Below are 24311 nucleotides of genomic sequence, written 5' to 3' on the forward strand. Positions count from 1 at the left end.
ATTTTATTTCTGTATTTTCTTACTAAATTTTGCTCATTCATTCATGGGGTACGTGCCGATGTGAATCACGGTCACGATGGTGGGTCCAGGACCAGAAAAAACCCATCTCATTTACCTACTTCAGAAAAGAGGAGATTAAAAAAAATAAACCTAGCTTTTTCTCTCTCTCTTTTTTTTTTGTTTCATAATTTCTTTATAGTGTTCTGTTTTTTTGTTTAATATCTAAAATATCTTCAATCCAGATACAATGTTTTGTTTTCAGTCATAATAAAATACACATTGTCATGCAATATAAAAGTTACTTTGTTATGATATTTTTTGTATTACATTATAAATTTATAATAAATTTATAAATTATAAATTTATTACAATACACATTATAAATTTATTATAAACATAATGTCTTTATAAAAATTATATAAAATTACTATGTTATAATATATTTTTTAATATTATTGTAAAAATATTATAATCGGATTGGTTTACCTTATGAATTATCTATTAAAAAATATTTTAAATATTAAATAAAAAATATTATTAGAAATTTTGTGAATGAGGATATTTTTAGAAAAAAACTTCAAAATATATCCTTCTCACCAAAAAGAAAAATAATACATATAAACATTGACTATGAAACTATATAATAGAGATTACAAAGTATTCTTAAGACACGACTACTTAATTAAGTAAGATATATTATATATATGATTAAATTTTGATCACAGTTATCTACTAAAGAAAATGATAAGATTCCTTAAGAAATTATCTTGATGAGATTATCCCAATGGAAGAGATTCTTTTAATTATTTATCCTAAACTTTCTAATCTTTTTTATAAATAGATAATATTTTTTTGGAACTCAATATAGATTTATAAATATGTGATATTATCGAGAGATTATAAATTTTCTTTCATCTCTTCGTCAATCAATCAAAGATTATAGATCTTAGAAGAGAGTACACAAGTATAACTTTTCTTATAGATTGATATAATTATAATTTTTAGATCCGATGATAATACGCTTATAGATCAGATAAAAATTTTTAAATAATATCGAAAGGTATATATTATAAATTTTGATAGATTGTTATTTGATCTTAATTTTTTAATATTAATTTTTTTATAATAAGAATGACGTATTATAATTTTTACGTCTACGCTCTCTCCGCGATAACACTGACATGGTGAGACAACATACGAGCTCAGTGTCCGGACTCTACGTGGCTGCGGAGGACACGACATGACAAATTGGCGTCGCCGTCTGTCAGACACGACTCCACCAGAAGATATCGAAATCAACGTCGATGCTCCGAGGCTCGCGCTCCCAACTCCCACTCCCACCCCACACTCTAATGGAGCAGCTCGCGACGCGTCGCCCTCCCACCCCCCCATACACCAACAGTACCAGAAATTTCTGGTAAACAGTCGAAGAGTACCTACCATCTTCCCCCTCCCTCCACGTTCCCCGATGCCCATGGTGATGAAGTCAGATGGCTTGTCACCCATGTGGACTCATGGAAAGTGACATATGTATACCACATATATATATATATATATATATATATATATATATATATATATATATATATATATATATATATATATATATATGTATTCTCTTCACATGCTCCCTCTGGCCTCTCTCATCTTGTGCTCTGCTGTCCCTCCACCTTCTCCCGTTACATAAATCTCCTCCCACTTACCAATTGTACACCGTGATACAGTGGGAGGTTCAATCGTCACTGAGCTCGGATCTTTGACCGCCACCGCCACCTCCACCTTCTCGTGTCCCTTCTGTCAAGTTGCAGCTGCAGAACATGCAGGCAAGCTTAACGCTGATTTGTATTTGTTTCCGATAGCTTAAACTATGCTTAATTGCATGTTAGCTTACGTTACAAATTGGCCTCCTTCCCTTCTGGCTTAGATCCTGCATTCGCTGTTGAAGATCCCGCATGATCTCCCCTGTGCAAGCAGCAGAGCCTGTCACGGTACAAAGCTCATGGAATCAATCAATATGCTCTTCTCTTCTCTTCCCCAGCCTAACATGCTCGTCGGTGTCTTCCTCTAATGCTCAGACGAAGTGAAGCGGAGAGATTTGGTGGTCTACAACGGAGCGATATCCGGTGAGGACGACGAGGGTGGAGCGGAAGATGACACGACGCTCACGTTCGTACTGAGGGCACAGAACGGCCGGACGTGCTTCTACGGCACGCTGCGGTTGAAGTATCTCAGAAGCCTGTTCAAGAGCCAGGAGGAGGAGGAGGGCGGCGAGTCGAGAATGGGACACAAGACGGAGACGGTTAACGTAGGCTGTAAAGTCCTGCCGATCTGTGACGCCGTGTCGACCGGCTCCAACGGCAGCTACGGCTCCGACAAGGACAAACAGAGGAGTGAGCGGACAAAGGCGGTCTCGCGGATGAAGGAGCTGCTCAGGTGGGCTGCCGCCGCCAAGTCCTCCAAAGGAGGAAGCAAAGCTTGGAAGGTAAACACACCGAATTGCTCTGCTCCTTCGTCTTCTACCTGATTCTAATGCTGCTGCTGCCGCAGGCGTTGTATTTTCGACACAAAGTCGCACTGAAAGCCGAAACGGATGATTCGAGTTCGACATCCAGTGAAATAAGCTTCAAGTGGGACGGCGGCAGCTGCTCGAGTGCTTCGTCGGTGCGTTCTCCGCTTTCACTGGCGTCCACCTCTCGAAACGATCGCATGGTGGTGAAGAACCCGTCGAGGCTCTCAGTTCGTCGACAGAGTCCAGAGCTCGACCCAAATCTACTGGGAAGCCCCAAGAGCGAAGACCATGTCAGAAATGGGCAGTGGATCACTACAGACTCCGAATGTGAGTTCTGCTCGAACCTTTTTCTCCTCCATTTCTTCTTTGGATCTCGACTGAAACCTCCTGTCACGCTGCAGTTGTGGTGCTCGAGCTCTGAACTCAACCTGGAGTTCCTCGGTGCCATTTGCGTGTAACCTACGCTGATCCATCCATGTATTGCTAATGGTTCGAGAATTCGTGGCGATGGCTACAGCGCTGCAGTTTCCATTTCTACTCGGAGAATTAAAGACATGTCTATTTTCTGGAAATAGTGTGTTATCTTCTGGAAGCTGTCTCAGCTTTGGGTGATCTCATTGCCTTCTCCTCCTCCTCTCCTTTCCTTGGGTGATGCGTGTCTGCCAGTGTTGGAATTTAATATAGACTGTCTTCTCGTGTCTCGCAATGAGGTGGGTTGGCAAGCCATCGACTCCACCTTCCTCCTCTTCAATCGATACTACCTCTTGGAAGGAAGGAAGCAATCGCATGATGATTTTTATATTTACAAAAATTAAGATTAATTTTTTTTTTTTATAATTTTTTTAAAAAATAAATATATTTATTTATCGTAACACAACATGTGATATTGTTAGATCAATACAAAAAGAATTTTAATATATTTTTTTTATTTTTGATGGTTTTATCGATAAAAAAGATAATTTCTAACGTCTCATGAAAAACGAAAGATATTTTAAAATTATCATTTTGCTCATCATTTATATATCGATTCAAACATGTAGTGTCACATGTTGTATTTTCTATTAATAGTTGAAGAACAAATGAGATTATTTGTTTTACTTTTAAAACTATAGGGATTCCAATATAAATTTTTTAAATATAGAAACCACGATGCTAATACGATGGTATTATGTAATTAGCCCTCATCAAAATATACCTTTTTTATTCTCTTATTTATTTATTTTTACATCCTATTAAAGATTTCGTTTGTTATTTATTTAGGGTGAGGTATGACAAATAGCTACAAATCGGATAAGATTTACATATGATTTGATCAAATTAAACCTAAATGGTATGCTTAATAGCTTATCAAAGCTTATGAATAAACCTAACCTAACCATCTATGCTTCATCAATATTTTAAACAAGAAAGAGACACCTCCAAATTGTATTAAAAATATTTTAAACCTTTTATCTAACTTAATTGATATAAAAAATTTTCATATGAAGGAAATAAAAGTGGTCACTGTGTGACTTCAAGTGCTAAAAACTTTCAAGTTCGATTAGGTTTGGAGGACTCACTAACCTCTCTCTTCTTTCAATTGACTCCATGATATATTGACCCCAAATCCAAATCCAAATCCAAATCCATCCACTAACTCGATAGGCCTCAGGAATTCCTTTTAGTATGTTATGCATTTTTCGTATAATTACATAAATACTTAATTATCAAAACAAAATCAAAGATGATAGAAAATTATTATTGACATGTTTGCTTAAATCTCAATTCGTTAACTGAAGATAGTTTTTATTGGGATTCAACTATAATAGAAAATTATTATTATTATAAATAAATAAATAAATAAATAAATAAATAGTATGTTAAAAGAGTAGAGTTAGTTTTTTTCAACGAAAATTATTTATTTATTTTTTATTTATGGATTATATTCTTTATTCTTTTGTACTATAAATCAATTGATGTGCTTCCTTTGCTTCCCTTCACGTTCAAGCACGGGATCTTAGCTGTTCGCACGACTTGAAAAGCACGCGTGTCGCTTGGAGGGTCGTGGTTGGAACATTTCCTTCCGAACGCCCTGTCATCCACTCCGCACACAACACGTTACCCGTTCCAATCTAAATCCTTCCACCTATCTTTCTCTGTTGGAGACTCCACACGCTGCTCTTCTCCCTGCAACTACCTCGTGAAAGCTTCCACCTTTCGTCTGCTACCTAACGGCCCAAATCCGGATCCTTGACCCTGGGATGGAGACGGAGCTGAAGGCGGCGGCGATGACGCCTTGGTCGCGCCTGAGCTGGGACATCGTCGAGTTAATCCTTTCCTACCTCCCACTCCGGTCAGTCGTTGTTGCTGGCGCCGTCTGCAAGCAGTGGCGCGCAGTGATCGCGGACCCGGGCTTCGCCATCCGGGCCGCCTCGTCCCTTCCGAGGAGGCCCTGGTTCTTCCTCTACGGCCAGAACAACGTCGTCCTCCGTAAGAACCAGGCTTTCGGCTTCGACCCGGACGCCGGCGAGTGGATCGCCCTCCCGCCGTCTCCCTCCGTCCTCCACGTCGACTGCTTCGCTGGCGCCGGGGGGTTCTTCTTCGCCACTACGTCCGCAGCCCGGTTCTGCTATGCGCCGCTCCTCCGTGGGCCCTGGCGAGAGACCTCCCCGCTCTTCTTCTCCCGGTGTAACCCCCTCGTGGGCGTGTTCTCCGCTGCCGGAGACCGCCGGCACTTCATCGTCGTTGGCGGCGCGCGATTCATCGGTGGGCTCGTCGACATCGAGGACCCTCTGGCCGTGGAGATCTACGACCCGGCGTCGAACTCGTGGGAGCTCTGCCCCCCTCTGCCGCCGGACTTCCGGACCGGGAATTCGTCGCAGTGGCTCTCCGCCGCGCTTCTGGGCGGCCGCTTCTTCTTCGTGTTCGGGATCTACTCTTGCTCCGTCGCCGCCTTCGATCTAAGTCGCCGCGCCTGGACCGGCGTTCAGACTCTCCGGCCACCGGGGGTGCTCTTCTGCTTCCTCCTGGCCTGCAACGACAGGCTCATCCTCGCCGGGCTCTGCAACGCCCCCGACGGGCCGCCCTGTTTCGCCCTCTGGGCCGTCGACCACACCACCATGGACTTCGCGGAGATCGCCGTGATGCCAAGGGACCTCCTTTCTTGCCTCTTCGACACCGACGACGACGACAACAAGTTCGCCAGCCTCAAATGCGTCGGCCTCGACGGCCGCGTCTACGTATTCAACGAAGACCACCACAAGGCCTACCCGGCCTGCGTCTGCGAGATCTCGGAGGACTCCTCTGCCGGCGTTGCGGAGGCCGCCTCGGGACTAAATCTGAGCTGTTCCTGGAGAAAGGTGCCACCTTTACCTAGCCCCGTGGATCGATTCCATAAGGTCATAGGTTTCTGCTCCCCTGTCCCGGTGAACTCTGTGCTTGGCGGCGGTGTGGATAGAGAATTGTGATACCTCTGCCAATCTTCGCGGTTTCTTTTCCTCTACAGTACTGTTGCTGCTGAAAGCAATGAACTTCGAATCGTGGACTGTTGTTGTTGATGTCTGTGTTGTCAGATGATGGTCTTGTTCTCGTTGACTGTAAGCACTTGTTCTACAGTATTTCTGTGACAGTCTGATGCTCTCATCTTGCAATTGCTCGTTTTGATACTGCCACCGAGTCCTTTGACGTTTACGCGACACAGATACCGTAGCCAACTGATGGAGACTTGTTAGTCTTCCATGATCTTATCATCCCCCAGCTTCATCTCTGTTCCAGGCATCCAGACATCTCCAAGTTACAGAACGAAGCTTTTCGAGGTAGTCACCTCCACCACGAACTCCTTTCTCTATCTCCCCCTCTCATGTGATGCCTTTGCTTGCAAGTTATCATTTGTAATAGCTGATCCTGTGACTGTAACAAGCATTCTTCTGCATGTTCTCCTTATAATAGTCATGGGAAGGCATATACCTGAGCATATCTCTGGGTTGTAGATGGGTTTCCCTTGTCCGTGGAGAAAGCTTATGCTTTCTTTTAAAGAATGTATCTTTGAAGGAGCAAAAGCACAGTTCAAATATACATACAAGTGGCAAGATCTTCTTCTACAGAACCATGCAACTGACATAATGTTGACATCTTTAAGCAGCAAAGGAAAATTTTGATTGCAGTGGAATCACCAGAGTAAGTCTTCCATGGTAGCATGTGCAGCTCTGCTGTCTCTGTTTTCACCTCTTCCCATGTAAATCCTTTTATCCAACTTAACTGCAACATCATCTGATCCAAATTAAGCTGCATCCCTCAACAGTAAAAGCTGGCTTTTTGCTGCATCAGATAGTGAGTGCTGCCCAGTATGGCATTCAGCATCGACTGTACCCTTTGACTGCAACAGCTCAAGCATCATTGTCGTGGTCAAAAGACATGCATTTTTCAGCCATGTAGCTGGCAAAGAGATCATAAGCTTTATGGCTTCAGACAATCACTGAAGATCCAGAAAACTCAGCTTGCCAGTGGTAAACTTGTGAGAGAACTTGATTTCAAGATGGCAGTGAACAAAGACCTATTCCACCAAACTAATAAGTCGGCTGAGAACTCCAGAAGATTGATCTCTGTGGTTCTTTCTGGTGACTTGCTCAATTACTTGAGGCTCTTGCTGAAGATTCCAACCAAAGGTTTGTTGGACAGCTTGGCCAGTTCAATCACAGGTGTGTGATAATTGAGATGCAACACACTAGACCATGTCCTGGGAATTTCCATCACAAAATTTAGATGTTAGCACATGTGATCCTCACGACAGATGGTCTACTTGCTCTTTCCATGCTAACTAGCAAAAAGAACAGATCTATCTTACTTGTAGAAAGCCATGGAACTCTTCAATTCTGCAATTAAAGCACATCTTACAGGTACGGTGTCTTTATCGACTGTGAGGTTGCAGCCATCCTCAGTTATTTGTGAACCATATACAAAGAAAGGACAAGATGAGAAAATATCACCATTTTCTGGCTGTCCTCATGATACCAGAGAAATCTTAACCCGGGAAGCTACAGTATGCTCATGAAGGCCATGAAGAGAGTCGATCATGTGCACCCGCAAGGAAGCTGGGCCATTTGCCATTTCCATCCCCAGCTCTCCTGCCAAGCCAAATATAGAGAGAGCACAAGATGTTGCTTCCAAAGGATTCGATGGTTCCACTGCAACAAAAGCAGCAATGAGAGCTGTGACAGCACATCCTGTTGCTGTGATCTTCTGCATCATGGCCACTCCATTTTGTGCAGCTACCACTATCTGTCCATCCGTTATAAAATCAGTGGCTCCAGATACTGCAACTATAGCACCACTGCTTTGTGCCAGTGATTTAGCAGATTCCACAGCATCTGGCGACTCATGGAAGCTGTCCACACCCTGGTTTCCACCAATTTCCAGAAATAAGCAAGTTAGGAAGAAGCATTAGCTAGTCATAATGAAAAATGACACGCTCTGAACAGCAAGTAAATGTGACTTGTAGAAGAGGTAATGATCATTCACAGTAATTTTATTCTATATGTTGAAGTTGTGTTGGTGGAACATTGTTAGACCTAATTCACCAAAGTATTCTTATAACATGCTTCTAATAACTCAACAGAAGAGTTGTCAATTGTACTTTCTCATGGCTGTGTCAATTATGTCTAGACTTTCCCATCTTTTGTTGGATAATAAGAAAGATAATAAGCTCATTATACAGTCTGGATATCAGATTTTCATTTAAGAAGAGATGTCTGGCTTATTGCATCACAAACAAGAGTTGTTATCTCATGGGATGGGTGATTAGCACAAGCCTAAAATTGCACTAAGCATATATAGGCACCGCAGATATGATTCCAGCATGATGCATACTACTATCTTGCTTGCACAATACATATTGATCTGTGCTGACAGACGTGATAGTTAACCCTAGATACCCATATTCATGATTGCTCTTAAGTCATTTATGCAAGTCCAAGTGAAGGAAAGAAGCAATTTAATCTTGCAGGCTGTGCAAACAGAAAGGTAGGAATTTCATCTGAAATAATTAGTGGAAATATTCTGCTGAAAAAGTATCAAGGACAGATGGTTTACAACCCTAGGAACATCCAGGATTCATCAATAGGGTTACAGCAAAGAAGCCAAATAGAAGCACCACAATGAGAATAAGCTTAAGAGAGAGTTAGCAATCACACATAGCACACAATAAACACTGCATATTATTAACATGTTCGGCCAAAAGGTCTTTGTTCATGAGCAACAGCAGCAAAAGAGCTTCATTAAAGTGAACATTGGCCCAAGGATAGATTTGCCCACCCTCGAGGCTCTACAAGATAGATGTCTCTCAACAAGACCCCAAATACAAGGTAAATGATACAGAATAGAAAAACCATTAAAAACCAATATTTGTTTAAGGGTTGCATTGAGATTAGTCCAAGAAAAACTTGGGATGAGGGAGCAAAGCTGACTAAGATGCCCCATCTTCAGCACGCTGATGCTGAGTGAATACAAGACACCAAAACCAAGAACAGATCCAAAATTTACTAATTTGGAAAGACAGTGATCTATGACTTACATATTTAAACAGTTGCATTAATTCACAACCAAGTGATATATCAGATACAGTTTCCTATGTCTTCATTAAATACCACCAAGTTTTTCTACATCTGCTAATGATATCTAATAAACAGAAAGCAAGGTTAAATGTCAAATTATTATGATCCTCCAATGACCTGAGCTCTAGAACAGGTTAAGAATCAAGCTGTCAGCCATCATTTTTAATTTAAAGAAAATAAAAAAATATATTATACACACACACACACACACTATATATATATATATATATATATATATATATATATATATATGTATATATGTATATATGTATATATGTATATATGTATATATGTATATATGTATATATGTATATATGTATATATGTATATATATGTATATATGTATATATATATATATGTATATATGTATATATATGTGTATATATATATATGTATATATGTATATATATGTATATATGTATATATGTATATATATATATATATATGTATATTTGTATATATATACATATGTATAATAGCCCAAAAGATTTTATATGGAAACTCAATTTTTTTATCCTGCACTTCTCAGGAGGTTCAATCCCCTTGATCATCAAGAATTATGGAACTCCATACAATACAGGACTAATAATAATAGTTTCTTTCACAATTTCTTACGATGATCAAAATGGACAGGATGAACACTGGTGATAAGGGGAAGGCATGTATGTAGACCATGCATATTGATTATTGTAGCACAAGAATGAGTGGAACATAAGTTCTTCTCTATTTCCAGAACTACAGTTGGGTCCAATAACACTAAACAAACAACAATACATGCAAAATCTTGTTCCCCTTCAGCAAGCAATATCCAGAATCCTATAAAATGTGAACCTCCCCTTCTCTATGATGCATTCGTATCTTTACCATCAAAATTTCTTCTAACCCGATCCACCAACAATTTGTAATGGAATCATCAACAAGACGAAGACCATTCAAACAGTGTCTCTTGCGTAATTCATGATCGTTTACAAGCATACAAAAAATATATATATGACTTTAATTTCTTTCTTTAATAGTATTGAATGCAATGAAATCGATATCACAAATACAAGAGGAACAAGCAAATGTGAGAGCTTTACTTTGGAATCGCGAACTCGGCAAGCAGAGGAGAGCGCGATGATCTCAGATGGGTTTCCCCGGATCACGGTCGGCCAGAGGGCCACCAGCCCCAGGCAAGCCTCCATCCGGAACTCGGACGCAGACACCGCGACGGGATCGAGAATCCAGGGGCGGCTGGACCGGGCGGCAGCAGCCACCGCGGCACGCATGGAGGGAAGCCAGCCGTCCGACAGCGTGCCGAGGTTGACGCAGAGCGCGTCGGCGCGCGGGGTGAAGTCGTCGATCTCGCAGAGGGAGTGGACCATGGCCGGGGACGCGCCGGCCGCCAGGAGCGCGTTCGCCATCAGATCCATGGACACGAAGTTGGTGATGCACTGGACCAGCGGCGCGCGAGCCCGCACCCTCTCCAGGAGTTCCCACGCCCGTCGTCCCCACCGTGCCGCCGAGCCGTCAGCCGCCGCCTCTTCTCCTCCTGCCATGTCGCTCATTCCCACAACCTTCCCCGTTGCTTCCGTTATCGGGAAGGATCGGTTTCGGGTTCGGTCTCATAATTGCCCGAGCAATTCCACATTGGGCCCGAGCGCAATCGATTGGCCAGTGAGTGGCATCACACTAGGCGGACTTAATCAACCCTCGATACCGTCATCAGTGATGTCACTTCCTAATTTACTATATATATATATATATATATATATATATATATATATGTATATATATATATATATATAAGAGAATATTTGTGAGATTTGAAATTAAAAAAGAAATTGTTCGTATTAAACTAAGGACTAAAAATGTTTTGATTGATCGGACGTTGTGGGGCTTCAAATAAGACACCACTGAGGAGGACCCACGTGGGATGCTGGTGATCGACGACCAGAACGAGTCGTTCTGCACGATGACGTGGCTCTCACTCAGCCGCACAGGCATCGGTGGCCTTTTTGAGGATCGCCGTGACCGATGCTTTAAAATGCGTGCCGTCGAATTTATGCTCGATATCAAACCGATCCGTCGCATCTGCGTTTTCTCAGTGATGGAATCTCTGACATATATAGATAGCTTTGACATGCTACCTGTATAGCCGCTATTTATGGTAAAGCTAATGACCAAGGTAGACCGCACCCTTCACAGTAGTGTTATCGACACTGAGGTATCGACAACATTCGCCGGTAATAATTCGAGTAAACAATAAGTTGATATAATGAAAATAGATCTAATCATAAATAGATCAAATTATTATATAAAAAAAGAAATATCAGGATTAAAAACAAATATGGTATATTAAAGATAGAAGTTATATACCTTCGAACATGAGCATACATCTCTGTATATGTTTCTATGTTCTTCTTCAAAATTTTTAATCTAGTTTGATCATCCTAAGTTATTGGAAATTATATAAAGAATTTGCAAGGTGAGGGTAGACTATGAACAGACTAATCATTGTGAGGGAGCAAAAATAATCATAGAGGGCAAATGAGCACAACGCAATACACGCACCCAGTAAAATTTCCTCGTTTCGCAAATGCTGGTGTACTTTCATGGAGGCAGCAGATAAATAAATATACATGGATTCGAGAACATACAATCCACTTAAACTGAATTCAACAAATCAAATAATATATCGATATCAACGCAATACCTTTTCTCCCTATACTGTTTTATCAATTTAAACTAGCAGATTTCGCCTTGTACATTCTGCTCAAAACTTGACTGCCGCTTTAGCGGTTTATTGTCTTTAATCCTACAAAGAAATGAGAGACAAAAACTCTTTGTTTTCAAGACCAACAATTTCTTTTATATGTTTATTGTATGTAAAACAATATGGGTTCAATAAATCAACAAATTATCTGCACATCAACACCCACCTGCTTTCATGTAAAAGGACACCATGACATGACCTCAGGCACCTCATGATCTCAACAGTTACAAAGGAAAACATTTGGGGCCAATGCTTCCCACAAGACCATAGATTTTTCCTGTAAAGTTTCTTCAAATCCACTTCTCCTATTCCGTTTGGTTTTGTAGGATGGAGTTGGGAGTTGAAGACCAGATGAAACCCATGCTTGATGTTGCGATGCATCAGAGTTCAACCTCATGCAGGTCGTCCCCCAGGGAACCACCATTCTGCTGCAGAGACAAGCTGCTGACTGAACCGGGGTGTGCGGTGTTGCTGGGTGAGGATGTTGTCATACCATGCCCAACACTAGTGGGATTCATCCCAGTGCCGTTTTGATGGAGTGGGTTGGTGTAAGTCCCACTCCAAGATGCTGCTCTCATTCTGGATAAGGGACCATTACCACTCCACGATGCCGCTGCTGCAGATCCTTTGTTTCCAAGAGGTGTAATATTATCCATGCTTGGAACCCGTTGCATGGATGATGACGATGACGACGATCCCTGCGAGGAAAAGGATGCTTCTGCTGTTGCTGATTTAGATGGTTCTTCGTTATCATTGGTGACTTCCTGGTTGCTTTCTCCTGCTGCATCAGTTTCCCCTTCATCCACAGCTGCAGCTGCTGTGGGCACAAAAAACTTTGCACCAACCAATGGTTTCATGGATGGCACTGCAGGTGACTGGAAAGTGTTTGTCAAGGCACCACCGCCCTTGTTGAATGTATCCACGTATCTGGAAAGTGCCTATCTAATATTAACATCCCGGCAAACCAAATCTATAATGAGACTGCACCATTCAAAATATACCAAGAAATGATAAGAAAGTCAACCTTGAACGAACCCCCATTCTACCACGAGCGGAAAACTGGTTTTGGCTGGGTGGAGTGGGTGGAATTGTCGATTTCTGTTCCAAGGGAACTAAGGGTTTTGCCACTGGCCCTTCCCTGTCGGTAAGGCTTTCCCGCTTGAAAGCATCATTGATGTTGGTCACACTCTTGAAAGTGTTACTGATGTTGTAATCAGGCATACCATTCTGGAATGTTGTTGCTGTTGGAGGTGGTGGTAGAGCAGCTTCGGTAGCTGGAGGCTCAGCTCCTTCCTCCACCCATGTCTTAAGTTGTTCGTCATAATAAAATTTGTTTGATTGACCCAGTTTTACCTTCACATTACCAGGAATCTGATATACATAAGTAACAAGGGAGAATGCATAATAATAATAATAATAATAATAATAACAACAACAATAATAATAATAATAATCATCATCATCATCATCATCTAGAAGTGGCTGTGGCACAACCAATTATATCAAGTAAAATACCTGGCGATGGGATCTTGACACCCACCCCATGGTTTTCTGAAGAAGTTGTGAACCAATGCGTCCAAAACGTGACCCACCAGATGCGGTCTTTTTGCTTTGTGCACCATCTGAGCTTGAATCCTTCAATGTTAATTTGCTGAGGTCAGTAAAGAACAATAAAGGTTCTCTTTCTTATAGAAACTATACATTCACAGAATCCATATTGCCTATCATAGACAGTGGAAGATTTAAAATAAAATTAATATAAAATAACCACAATTTGCTAAACAAGTTGAGCTGCACAAATTCACTTTCACCTAAAAGAGAAGAATCAACCTGCTTTGGGCTTCGACCAAAATCAGGCTCTGAAATGCTTCTGTTGTGCCTAGTCTGTTTACTATCATCACCCTTCCACTCACTCATGGTTTCCACTGATGCTGACGGGACTAAAGAGGACATGGCCATGGTCGACTGACTATTTGCTACTCTTGGGGCAACATAGTAGGTTTCTTTGTCATTTACACTTCCCTGTGGCATTGGCGGCAGAGGTGCTGACGGTGCACCAATCATGCGATGAATGGACCTATCGAAGGTGGTAAACAATTTTCCAACAAGATTTGCAGGAGCCAAGCTCGTACCATAACCACCCTGGATAAGGACAGTCCCAAAAAAAAGGATCAGAGCAAAGCAATAATCAAAGCTGCAAAGATTGGAACTCATTCATAGTGAATTACCTGCTGGTGAGTGCGCAGCCTCTCCTCTAGGGATGATAGCATTGACTTCCACATTTCAACATCAGAAGTACGACCAGAGTTCTTCAGCAATTTTAAAGATGCTTGACAGTACCTATATTAGATCTGATATATGAGTCAAGCAGTGATTTAAAAAGCGCTAGGCACCAAAAGACGCCAAGGTCCAAAAACGCCGGAGGCGCTAGGCACTCGCCTGAGCGAAACGAGGCGCTAAAATATTAAAATATATAATATAATTAATAAATATAATTATTTAACAGTATTAAAATCAAAATAATATATCATTAATCTAATAAATACAAATACATTACTGTTACTAATATACTGTATACTGTTGACAGTATTCAGTATACTGTTAACAATATTCTTTCGAAAGAGGAGAAGGAAGAGGAGTGTAAGGGAAGACCGAGGATGCAACGACAGCGGTAAAAGTGAGCAGCGGCAGCGAGAGCGGCGAGCGACGACAGTGGCAACGGCAACGGCAGCGACGAGCAGCGGCAGCGGGAGCGGGAGCGATGAGCGACGAGCGGCAACGGCAGCGAGCAACGACAGCAAGAGCGGTGAGCGACGACAGCGACAGTGGCGAGCAACGACAGCGGAAGCGGCGAGAGGTGACACCGACAGCGGCAGCAGCAGCAGTAGCATGAAAGCGAGCAGGGTTAGGGTTGGGCAGCGGCAGCTGATATCGGTGCTTTAGTTGGTTCGATTGAACCAACTAAAGCATCGGAGACCGAACCAGACCTAAAATGCTGGTTCGGTCGCCTGGTTTAACCCAGGTGCTCGCTTGAAGCGCCCAGCGCTTGGGCTCGGGCGAGCGCCCAGGCGGCGCCTCTTTGAAGCACGTCGTCTGGAAGCGAAGCGAGGCGCCCGAGCGCCTAGGCGAGCGCCCAAGCGCCTATTGAAATCACTGGAGTCAAGCAGCAAGAAGGGTAAAGAAAAATACTACTACTCACTTCAGTGAATCTGAAATCTTTCCCACTTCAGCCAGCATGTAGGCATAGATCAGCTTATATGGTTGGAAAGGTTGTAGGATGAACTGAGAATTTCCAAGAACCTTTGAATATTCATATAGTTCTGTTCTCTGTAAAGACAGTACACACAAAATCAGTTCTTTGTTCGGTTCTCAACATATATTGGTGTTCAGCACTAAGAATTTCAACAAAGTTCACATATCGTTGATATCTAAGTTGATGAAAAGGAAATAGGTCTTCCAACGAAAAATAATGTGTAAAAGAAAAGGCATAGCCATAACCATCTAAGTTGGAAGCTGTTTCATTCTTCAATTATTATCATTCTTTTTAGCTCCAAATAGTTTTGGACTTTCATTGTCACAACAAGCTCCAAAGTTTTAATTAATCCACTACATCAGGAAACAAAGTATTCACTAGTAAATCAACACAAAGCAGATACTTGATTAACATCTTGCAAGGATGCATTATAATAATGATTGGAATTCCTTCGAACACAATGGAAGTGGTATTTAAAACCAGCATCATTTAAGCCTCGCAGCCACAAAATAAGAAAGATTTGGAATATAACAAAGAAGGGAATCAGAATAAAACAAAAAAAGATACATACCTAAGAACAAGATACATGATGGTTGTTTATACATCATCACTGACTTTAAGAATATCAATGAACAACAGAAATTTTGTTAAGACTTAAATTTTAAACATAAATCATGAAATTGATGGCAACAGAGTTGATACAAACCATATACCTGTTCCCTTGATAATTTTATTAAAGTTGAAAATATATTTAAAACACTATTAAGGATCATTGATAATGAATCAAGCACGCATGCACACATGGAAACTATTGCAACTAGATAAAAGATGTGACACAGACACAAACGTTAAAGCAAACATGCTTGAACATAATGAACACAGAAAACCAACATGACTGAGCATATGCATGTAGCTGACTTATAGGAGTGTGTAGTCAGGGGAAAGCCATGAAAACTAATTAACTGAGGATCCAGTAGGTTGCTTCATTGCAACCCAGTCATCATGAGTGATTATGTTCGAATGGCCAGAACAATCTATTACAAGCACAAGCCTTCGTTTTGACCCTCTCAAGATCCTGCGGTGGCAAGTGCCATGTGGCACCAACAAACTTGCCACAGGTGCACCTGTAAGATTGTTTCCTTGCAACCTAAGCATCATAGTGTGAATCATGATAACAATCTTTTTGCTGTTCCAAGACTACAATCTCCAAAGACCCATGCATGGGGTGTTATAATTATTCAACAGATCAGGAGAACTTAAATGACAAATCCCCTACAACATTTTTAGTGCAGCAGTTTGAAGAGGCATTGCATATTTTTACTCCTATAAACAAACAAAAAGTTAACCAAAACCAGAAAGCATCTAAAATGGCAGCTAAATTAATATTATTAGAATCATTTGTGTGCTCCGAAATCAAATCTAACAACATACTGGAAGGCAATAGTTAATGAAAAATTACTATAACAACATAACAGAAATTGTAAACTGAAAGGACAAAACCTGAATAGCGTCAGGCGTCACATATGTTCTGGGATATTTCCAGTGATCTGCACCAATAAGACAGAGTCTTGCACTGTCTGAATACAACTCAATATTTTCTTCAGCAATCAAATAACATGTGTGTGCAGCAGTTACCTGCATAATATGACTTAGGTAAGATGTATCATATTGAAAGGAACTAGGTAAACAACACAAATGATATGATAAAAGCATAACTACGACATAAAAGACAACTACAAACCTCTCCTCTCTCTTTCCATAGGCAATCTCCAAGATGAAGAATTACAAGTTTATCATCCTTGGTTCTGTTTGCAGTAATGATGGCCAAATTTTCTTCCCACTCATCCAGCATACCACTGGCTTGAATCTGACAGTCGATAGAAAAGCCAAGTGAGCTCAGAATTCTGAAGCACATCCCAAAAGAATCACGTTATGATCATGAAATATGTTTCTATATCTAATCTGTTAAAAATGTGGTGCAGGAGCATGGAGGGGCTCTGGTAGCAAAGAAAATATTTTATTTCTTGTTCTAGAATTTAATAACAATGGGAGGGAGTAGAAAGTAAGAAGAAATATACCTAAACTCACTTCATATCCTAGGTGTCTACTGTCTAGGTCTCCTATCAGATGTGATTCACATATGGAATCACACCATTGGGAATAAATATCAGACTCGTTACTCCTGAGGATAATGATCCCTCACCGCCCACAATTGAAGGGAAAAAAAATCATTCTTTTGGAAATGTACTTGATATAACCTACAGACCCGAAAGTACAAGAAGAGAAAAGGAAAAACTGATATTGTGAAAAGGGTGGTCTGGTGCTAAGCTAAGTAAAATAAGGTTAAGTTTTTCGAGGGGAATCAGTTTTTAATCCAGAAACTAGATGGAAATTGATTTCAGATACGAATCATGAAGAAACTTGCAATACAAAAATGAGAGATTGGGAAAATATAAATAAATTAGTAATATGGATGTATATGGAATTAAAGCACCAAGATCTAACAGAAAATTTATAACCTAAACCAAAGCAAGAAATTTTTAATCCATGCACCAGAATTTATCCAAAAACTTTTGCTGTTTAGCATATGAACAAGATGAAAGCTGAACTGGTTGAAATCAACCGAAGTGATGCACATCTGGGTTTTTATTTTTAAGAATAAAATTCGGCAGTTGAAAAGATGCATATTCACAGAAGCAAGCAGAAAAATAATGGTTCAAGCACACATGTAATTTTGATCAAACAAAGATCATAAGATGATGTTTAAATTGTAGGTCTGCTCTTCTAGGCATCACTCTCGCAAACAGCCAAGAGAATCTTCCAGAAAACTGATTTTGTGGTAAATATTACTAATAAGGAGCAAGGAAAGGAGTAAAGGTTTATTGGCCGGTCATATTGATTGAACATACACTGACTTTGAATCAAACTGTGAAAAGTTCTATCAACAAAAAATATCTCATACCTTCAGTGCATTAAGGGGAGTAAAAGAGAACATGCAACTCAAATTGTGATTAACAATTATATTCCATAACTATAAATGTTTAAATCACTTGAAACAGCAATTATCAGATCTACCAATACAAGGTGACCAAATTGACAATTGGCCTTCAATCAAGACTTTAAAGTTTCTATTGAGTTGAAAGTAACCTCATTCCCTGAGTATAAGAGAACAGTAATACATCCAAATGAAAGGTAATTAGCATTTTTTTTTTCAAAAGTAAACATCGAGTGTTAAAGATCACCTCTGCAGGCTGTCTAGGTGAAGCTACAGATGAGCTAGTAACTAGATTGTTCATAGAAAATATATCTGCAGGTTGCCCAGCAATAAGAAGGCACAGTGTTCGTAGAGGTGATCCAAATGTAAATCGATGTTGTGCCATCCTCTTCACCGTATCAACATAAAACTGCACCCAGAGTATATATTGGAGCAAATAAAGGAATCAGCCAGTTATAGTCAATCAAATGAACACGAGGTAATAATGTCTACAAACACATAAGAATTTTTCAATGTAATTTTAGCAGAAATGAGCAAACAAGTGCACCACCTTGTCCCCAAGCTGTGCAGCAAGAACAAGTGCAGGGCCCCACAGATGACCTTCTTCTGCACATTGGAGGGCCTCTTTCCTTCTACCAGAAACAAGAAGGCTCTGTACCTTAGTAGCAGTTGCCTGAAATAGGGGCACATAATAAAGGCGTCTGAAGGCTGTTCATCAGAGTATTTTTAGCTAAGCTTGATGAATTGAGAATACCTGAAGTTGTCCTTCTGATGGAATGTTAGTCAAACAATGAGAATATATACCATACTCTCCTAAAGGAGCATTGCTCATTTTAGACGATGCCAAAAGCTTAGTAACCGCCATCTCTGGACTATTTACATCCTATCAAGTTAAAAATCACAGCCAAGTCAAAAATACAAATGCTGAACTTTAAGAACTCTAGGAGGAAAAATTACGAAAATGTATGTTTGACCTAAATAACAAGTATTATTTTCCTGAAAGAATAACTTCCCCTTGAAGGAAATGTTTTGTCCAATAGATACAGACAATTAAGAAAATTGCAGGCAATCAGTTGAGTACAGCATGAACAAATGGCATGTGGTAACTCATATTTGCAACCATCAACATATGTATTCCTCGCTGAAGGCCTATCTGTATGTCTACCAGCCTATAACTGAAAACCTACCTGTATGTCTAACAATCCTTAGAAGTAAAGAACACAAGATGATTACATCAAGATGATAAGATGGGAAAGGTTGGCTCTCTGCAAGATTTTCAGAACTAATTTATGGTGGATAAAAATTCCAAAACAGTTAACCTAGTTCTCAAAGAAGTCAGGTTAGCCATCAAGGGGTTGTATAAATTAGCTCATGCTGTCACAGCAGTTTTACGAGATTTGACCAGCTGTGATAGAAAAAAATACAAAAGCAATGTAACTGCATTTAGTAACTTGCTCAAAGAGATTAGGCAAGAGTATCCAAAAATGTTACTATCTTAAAATTGTGTGAAAATAACCACCCAAGCTTTATCCAAGATGTCACTCTCTAGAGTATACACATTATTTGGACAAGGATCAAAGAATCTTTTGACTCCATTTTTCATGTTACATGTTAGAGCATTAAGTGTTACCTGGCTCGTGTAATCCAAAATTGGCCATAAAATACCTACTCAAAATGACCCAAGCTTGCAAGGAGGAAAAACATTTATGAGTGTGTACCCACAGAATCTTTAATTTTGATTTATAAAATGCCTTCTGAATCCATTTTCTTAACTGATTGGAGCTCATTTGTTCCATAAATTAGTGCACCAGTCATAACCATGTCTGCTATTTGATAAGCAAAATCTTATGCATATGCATGCAAATACAAGTCAAGTCTATCCACATCCAGACATCTGAAAACCTCAATATGTTTCAAAATATCTGAGCAACCTATTTTAATCTAAGGAAAGATCTTATTTGATTAATTTCCTTAATATAAATGCTCAAATTCTTCTTTCTCGAACAATATTTTCAGTCAAGTCACTCGATCCAGAATATTATCATTGATAATTCTTAAAATTATATGTCAGTAGCATATCATCCATATTGACACTAAATCAAGTTTATTCCTTATTCATTGACATCTAATTTGCAATTGTATATAATTACAAGATTTAGTGAATCTGCTATCTGTATCCGTGTTCAATGGGTTCAAACAGTTAAAACAATCTTACCATATATCCACTGAATTTTAATGCCTACAGGAAACAAAAAAACTTAATAAGGCTTATATTTGTATAAGTGAGCAGAATCTAATAAATAATCATCAGTCATGTCCTGCTGAAATACAAGATGTTCATCATAAATTATCAAAGAATAAGATGGTAAGAGCTATAGCCATCCAGGCAACTTCCATTAAGAGATTAAAGAATCATGCAAACTTCCACTTCACTTACAAACTAAATAGCCAGAGATTACTAATTAATTACTCAGAGTGACTGGCAATGTGTTTCCTTGTATTATCTGCAACATGTTTTAGAAGAAGTTCCTGCATCAAGGGAAATCAGCAGTGGTGACCCCTCTGTAATGCAATTAAATGTTACTTTATGTTATAGCCTTCATCATCACCACAATTATCACCAAAAAGACCTAAACCATATGCATATATGGTCTTCATTTGCTGTGACCCACCAATTTAGTGAACATGCATTGGAAATATTGAATGTCACACAACAAATTTGCCATTAAGATGAGAATGTGATCTGATACTGGGAACAAAAAATCAAGGCTGTGAGGACAGCAACTTAATATAAATCAACCAAACCGAGATTTTCAAGGTATGGAAAACTTAATTTTATTATCCAGGAATAAGAAATCCAAACAAGAGACACATACAGTTCTATGAAAGACCAAGTTTATGAAACTTTAGTGTAAGTTCAGAACATCAGTGAGGCAAATAAAGCATTAGCAGATAAAAGAGTTCCACTTAAAGACTGTAAAGGGATGAAAATGTAAGACTATTTGTTAACCATGTGAGTTTTAGGAACAATCTAGACTGGGAAAAGAAAAATGAACATAAAAAATAGTTATTTAATATGAAACAAATGTTATAGAAACCTCTAGTGATGGGTCAGATCCAAAAGGAGATCGAAGTTTTCCATAATGTTGCAGTGATATTTTGAGCAAAGAAAAAAGCAACTTCAGAAGTTTCCCTTTCTGGAACTCGGTGACAGGAGACTCATAGCTTGAGATTCTCTCATCTATCCATTTGTTTGCATCCTTAGTAGCAGCATTCCCACCAGCAAGCGGACCTGGAAAATTCTGATGACACAAGGAATGGAAGTAGTCCAAGACACTACCAGAAACACTGCTGGAAGAATCAACTTCATTCAACACAACTTCAGATAAGCTAAGGATTGAGATTGTGCCACCAGCAGTTTCCTTTCAGATAAAAACAAAGATTAGTTGCAAAACAATTAAATTACAAACTAAATATATGTCAAGTATACTTTGTTAAAATGAAGTTAGAAACTTTTTCAGCCCACCTGATTTCCATAGTTCAAGTTGGTTCCAGAAGGGCTAGCATTTGGCATGACTATAAGCTTACCACCAAATCCAAAAGCAACCAAGGCATGTGCAGGACGCCCAGCTGCTGATCTTCCTTCATGAGGAACATAAGAAAACTGAGAATAGGAAGCATTTGTGCCATGAAATGAATGCTGAGAGTAGTCAACTGAGTTCTGATTGCCTAGGTAGCTGTTGGACAAACTTTTATGAATGCTAGGGGCTTGCATTTGATTATTCATTTGGTACAAGCTTTCCCCATGAACAGCATTGTGAGGCCTCATGATGCCGTTACTGCTGCCAAAATTGTGATCCACAACAGGCTGAAATTTTCCAAAGCCTAAATTTTGATCCGTATGACTTCCAGCATGCATGGTTGGACTGTAAAAGCTCCCTATTTGCTGCTTTCTGGATAAACCTCCAGACTGTCTATTTTCACCAACTTGTTCAGCCTGCAGCACGTTCGGCTGAACATAGCTGCTTGTTGGATTATTCCAACCGTCACCAAACTCTTGGCTTCCCAGGACACCATCAGCGCTTTGTTCAGGTTGGCCAAATTCATCACTTACATTGTAGTTCCCCTCTGAGACACCAGCTGAAGCAACAACCTCATTCTGAACTATAGTTGGTGTCATCTGTGTAGTCTGAGAATATGACTCAAGAGTACACCACTGTTGGGTATTTGTGTCGTAGTACCAACCTGGATATTGAGGATCAAAGACCATATTAGGTGGGTATTCAGTGCTCCCCTGATAACCAAGGCTCCAGTTAGAAGTAGTATGTAATGTACTCTCTTCTGCAATGGTTTCCAAGTAGGATTGTGAAGCCTGCTGAAGATATAGGACATCTGAACTCCCCGAATTGGAATCAAAAACAGCAACTTCGCCATTGTCCTTGAAATTCCCCTGTGAATTCACAGCAGATGCATCATAGCTATTAAACTGAGTATTTGTGGTTGCATCATGAGCATCCAGCTGATACCACTGCCCAGTGCCAGCATCATACTTCCAACCAGGATAAATACTCTCCCAGTACTGTGCATCTCCATCAATGTTCTGCTCGGTAGCCGAACCAAAAAGTTGTGTATCTTGGGCACTCAAAGAACTTGTATATGTGTCAATATTTTCAATTTGATTGTCCACAGGAGCAGAATTTGGGTCACAGTTGGATTTCAGTTTATCAGCAGATGGATCAGCATTTTCAGCAAGGAAGTCTGAATAGGTTTCCAACCCAACATTGCCTAACTGCTGTGAGCTGACACTGAATGCACTCCATTGGACCTCCTTTACGCTTGTTCCCTTAGATCCAACACTGTTAAAGTTTGATAGACTTTGTGCTCCGGTATCGATAGTGCTTCCAGATGAATTTTCTGATGGTACTACCATATCAACAGGAGAATTAGAAGATGCACTGTCCTTACAGACCAAAAGATCCTTCTTTGGAGACTCAGAAGACTGTAAGGTCCCACTTTGTGGCGGACCATTTGATTCGGAAACCAATCCAGCATTGCCAGGATCCTCCAACGATGTACCAACATCATCAAGGCTGAGGTTAGATATATCTCTAACAATTTCTTTGGGATGAGGAACAGATCCCCTCACACCAAAATCATCATCCACAAGCTTGTCAAAGAAATCCTCATCGGTATGGTCTTCCACTTGGAACGGAGACGGAGATCCCATTCGATCGCAAACAAGGCAAAGCTACAAAGTTTTTCCCTTTGCCCCGATGGCAAGTACAGCAGAGATTTTCTTGATCCAAGAAGGACCGACCTAATCAAGCAAAACCCTCCTCACGAAATCAAAATTATTAGAATCCACCTGGAAGACGGCCCAATCTTTGTAACCTCAGCTTAAATTCGACCAAAATTATATCCAAAACCCTAGCAGATCTCTAACCTTATTCAAAGATTGCGGATCCCCAACGGAGAACAAAATCACAGGTCGCCACGGCGAGCTAAATCATGGGAATCTTCCCATCTCTGCCGATCTGACACCAAAAAAAGAAGCGAAAAGAGGCAAATTCGCGGGGATTCGGATGGGAAAGACCAATCACTCGCTAGAGATTAGGACTTACCGGCCCAACCGCTAGAATCGAAGAGGACTGGAGCAATCAGAGAGAAGAGAAACGAACGGGAGGAACCCTAGCTTGCGATCCAGCCGACATCTCGCCACCCACCCTGAAGCCTCTGCGTTTTCTTCCCCCTTTTTTTCCCCTTATTTTGTTCCTTTTTTCCCCTTATTTTTCGGTTCTCTCCCAATTTTATGTTATGACACGGGGAAACGGGAACGGGAAACGGGATTAATTGAAATGTAACGTGTACTTCGTGCGTGAACGCGGAGCTCCTTCTACGCGCTTTCTGAACCGCAAGCATGCGGGCCCGGCACTATTAGAGAATTGGGCCCATCCGTTGGTGGTCGAGCGAAGCAGAGGCCGCGTAGGATGAACGGGGTGGCCTTTTGATCGACTCTGATTTAGTTGGACCTTTACCTTGACGCCGGTTTGACTCGGTTTCCGGCCCGATGAACCGGTTTTAATGAACCGGATCTTAATTTAAGATTACTCATCATGCGTAATTTACTAATCTATCTAACATGGACTAATCAACTCTAAATTATTACATCTCGTCACATCTTTGATGACTTTCGTATTACAAACTCAACATTA

At 40.4% G+C, this 24311-nt stretch overlaps 4 protein-coding genes across 6 annotated transcripts; 2 read left to right on the forward strand and 2 right to left on the reverse strand.

The window, feature by feature from the left end:
- Positions 1-1668: 1668 nt before the first annotated feature.
- LOC135675594 (uncharacterized) lies at positions 1669-3188 on the forward strand. Its single transcript, XM_065185896.1, has 5 exons — positions 1669-1823; positions 1925-1988; positions 2076-2482; positions 2548-2836; positions 2911-3188. The coding sequence occupies exons 1-5, from the start codon at positions 1818-1820 to the stop codon at positions 2928-2930; spliced, it is 786 nt and encodes a 261-aa protein (XP_065041968.1). The 5' UTR covers positions 1669-1817; the 3' UTR covers positions 2931-3188.
- Positions 3189-4749: 1561 nt separating this feature from the next.
- LOC135675583 (F-box/kelch-repeat protein At3g24760-like) lies at positions 4750-6116 on the forward strand. The gene has a single exon (XM_065185879.1). The coding sequence runs from the start codon at positions 4750-4752 to the stop codon at positions 5953-5955; it is 1206 nt and encodes a 401-aa protein (XP_065041951.1). The 3' UTR covers positions 5956-6116.
- Positions 6117-6495: 379 nt separating this feature from the next.
- LOC135675591 (hydroxyethylthiazole kinase-like) lies at positions 6496-10735 on the reverse strand. Its single transcript, XM_065185888.1, has 2 exons — positions 10176-10735; positions 6496-7882 (listed from the first exon to the last, which is right to left on the reverse strand). The coding sequence occupies exons 1-2, from the start codon at positions 10641-10643 to the stop codon at positions 7490-7492; spliced, it is 861 nt and encodes a 286-aa protein (XP_065041960.1). The 5' UTR covers positions 10644-10735; the 3' UTR covers positions 6496-7489.
- Positions 10736-11771: 1036 nt separating this feature from the next.
- LOC103996291 (protein transport protein SEC16B homolog) lies at positions 11772-23879 on the reverse strand. 3 transcript variants are annotated; one of them, XM_009417191.3, is made up of 15 exons: positions 23721-23879; positions 23543-23633; positions 21626-23464; positions 21198-21521; positions 18854-18982; positions 18650-18772; positions 18347-18508; positions 16846-16971; positions 16605-16739; positions 15051-15178; positions 14080-14191; positions 13682-13993; positions 13367-13486; positions 12876-13222; positions 11772-12778 (listed from the first exon to the last, which is right to left on the reverse strand). In XM_009417191.3, the coding sequence occupies exons 3-15, from the start codon at positions 23324-23326 to the stop codon at positions 12232-12234; spliced, it is 4266 nt and encodes a 1421-aa protein (XP_009415466.2). In that variant the 5' UTR covers positions 23327-23464; positions 23543-23633; positions 23721-23879; the 3' UTR covers positions 11772-12231. The 3 variants fall into 3 exon arrangements, with proteins under 3 accessions (XP_009415466.2, XP_009415474.2, XP_009415458.2); XM_009417199.3 differs by having other exon boundaries at positions 12876-13204; positions 21626-23633; XM_009417183.3 differs by having other exon boundaries at positions 21626-23633.
- Between the last annotated feature and the right edge of the window lie 432 nt (positions 23880-24311).

Source organism: Musa acuminata, chromosome BXJ1-1 (genome assembly GCF_036884655.1).
Source record: "Musa acuminata AAA Group cultivar baxijiao chromosome BXJ1-1, Cavendish_Baxijiao_AAA, whole genome shotgun sequence".
Lineage (NCBI taxonomy): Eukaryota > Viridiplantae > Streptophyta > Magnoliopsida > Zingiberales > Musaceae > Musa > Musa acuminata.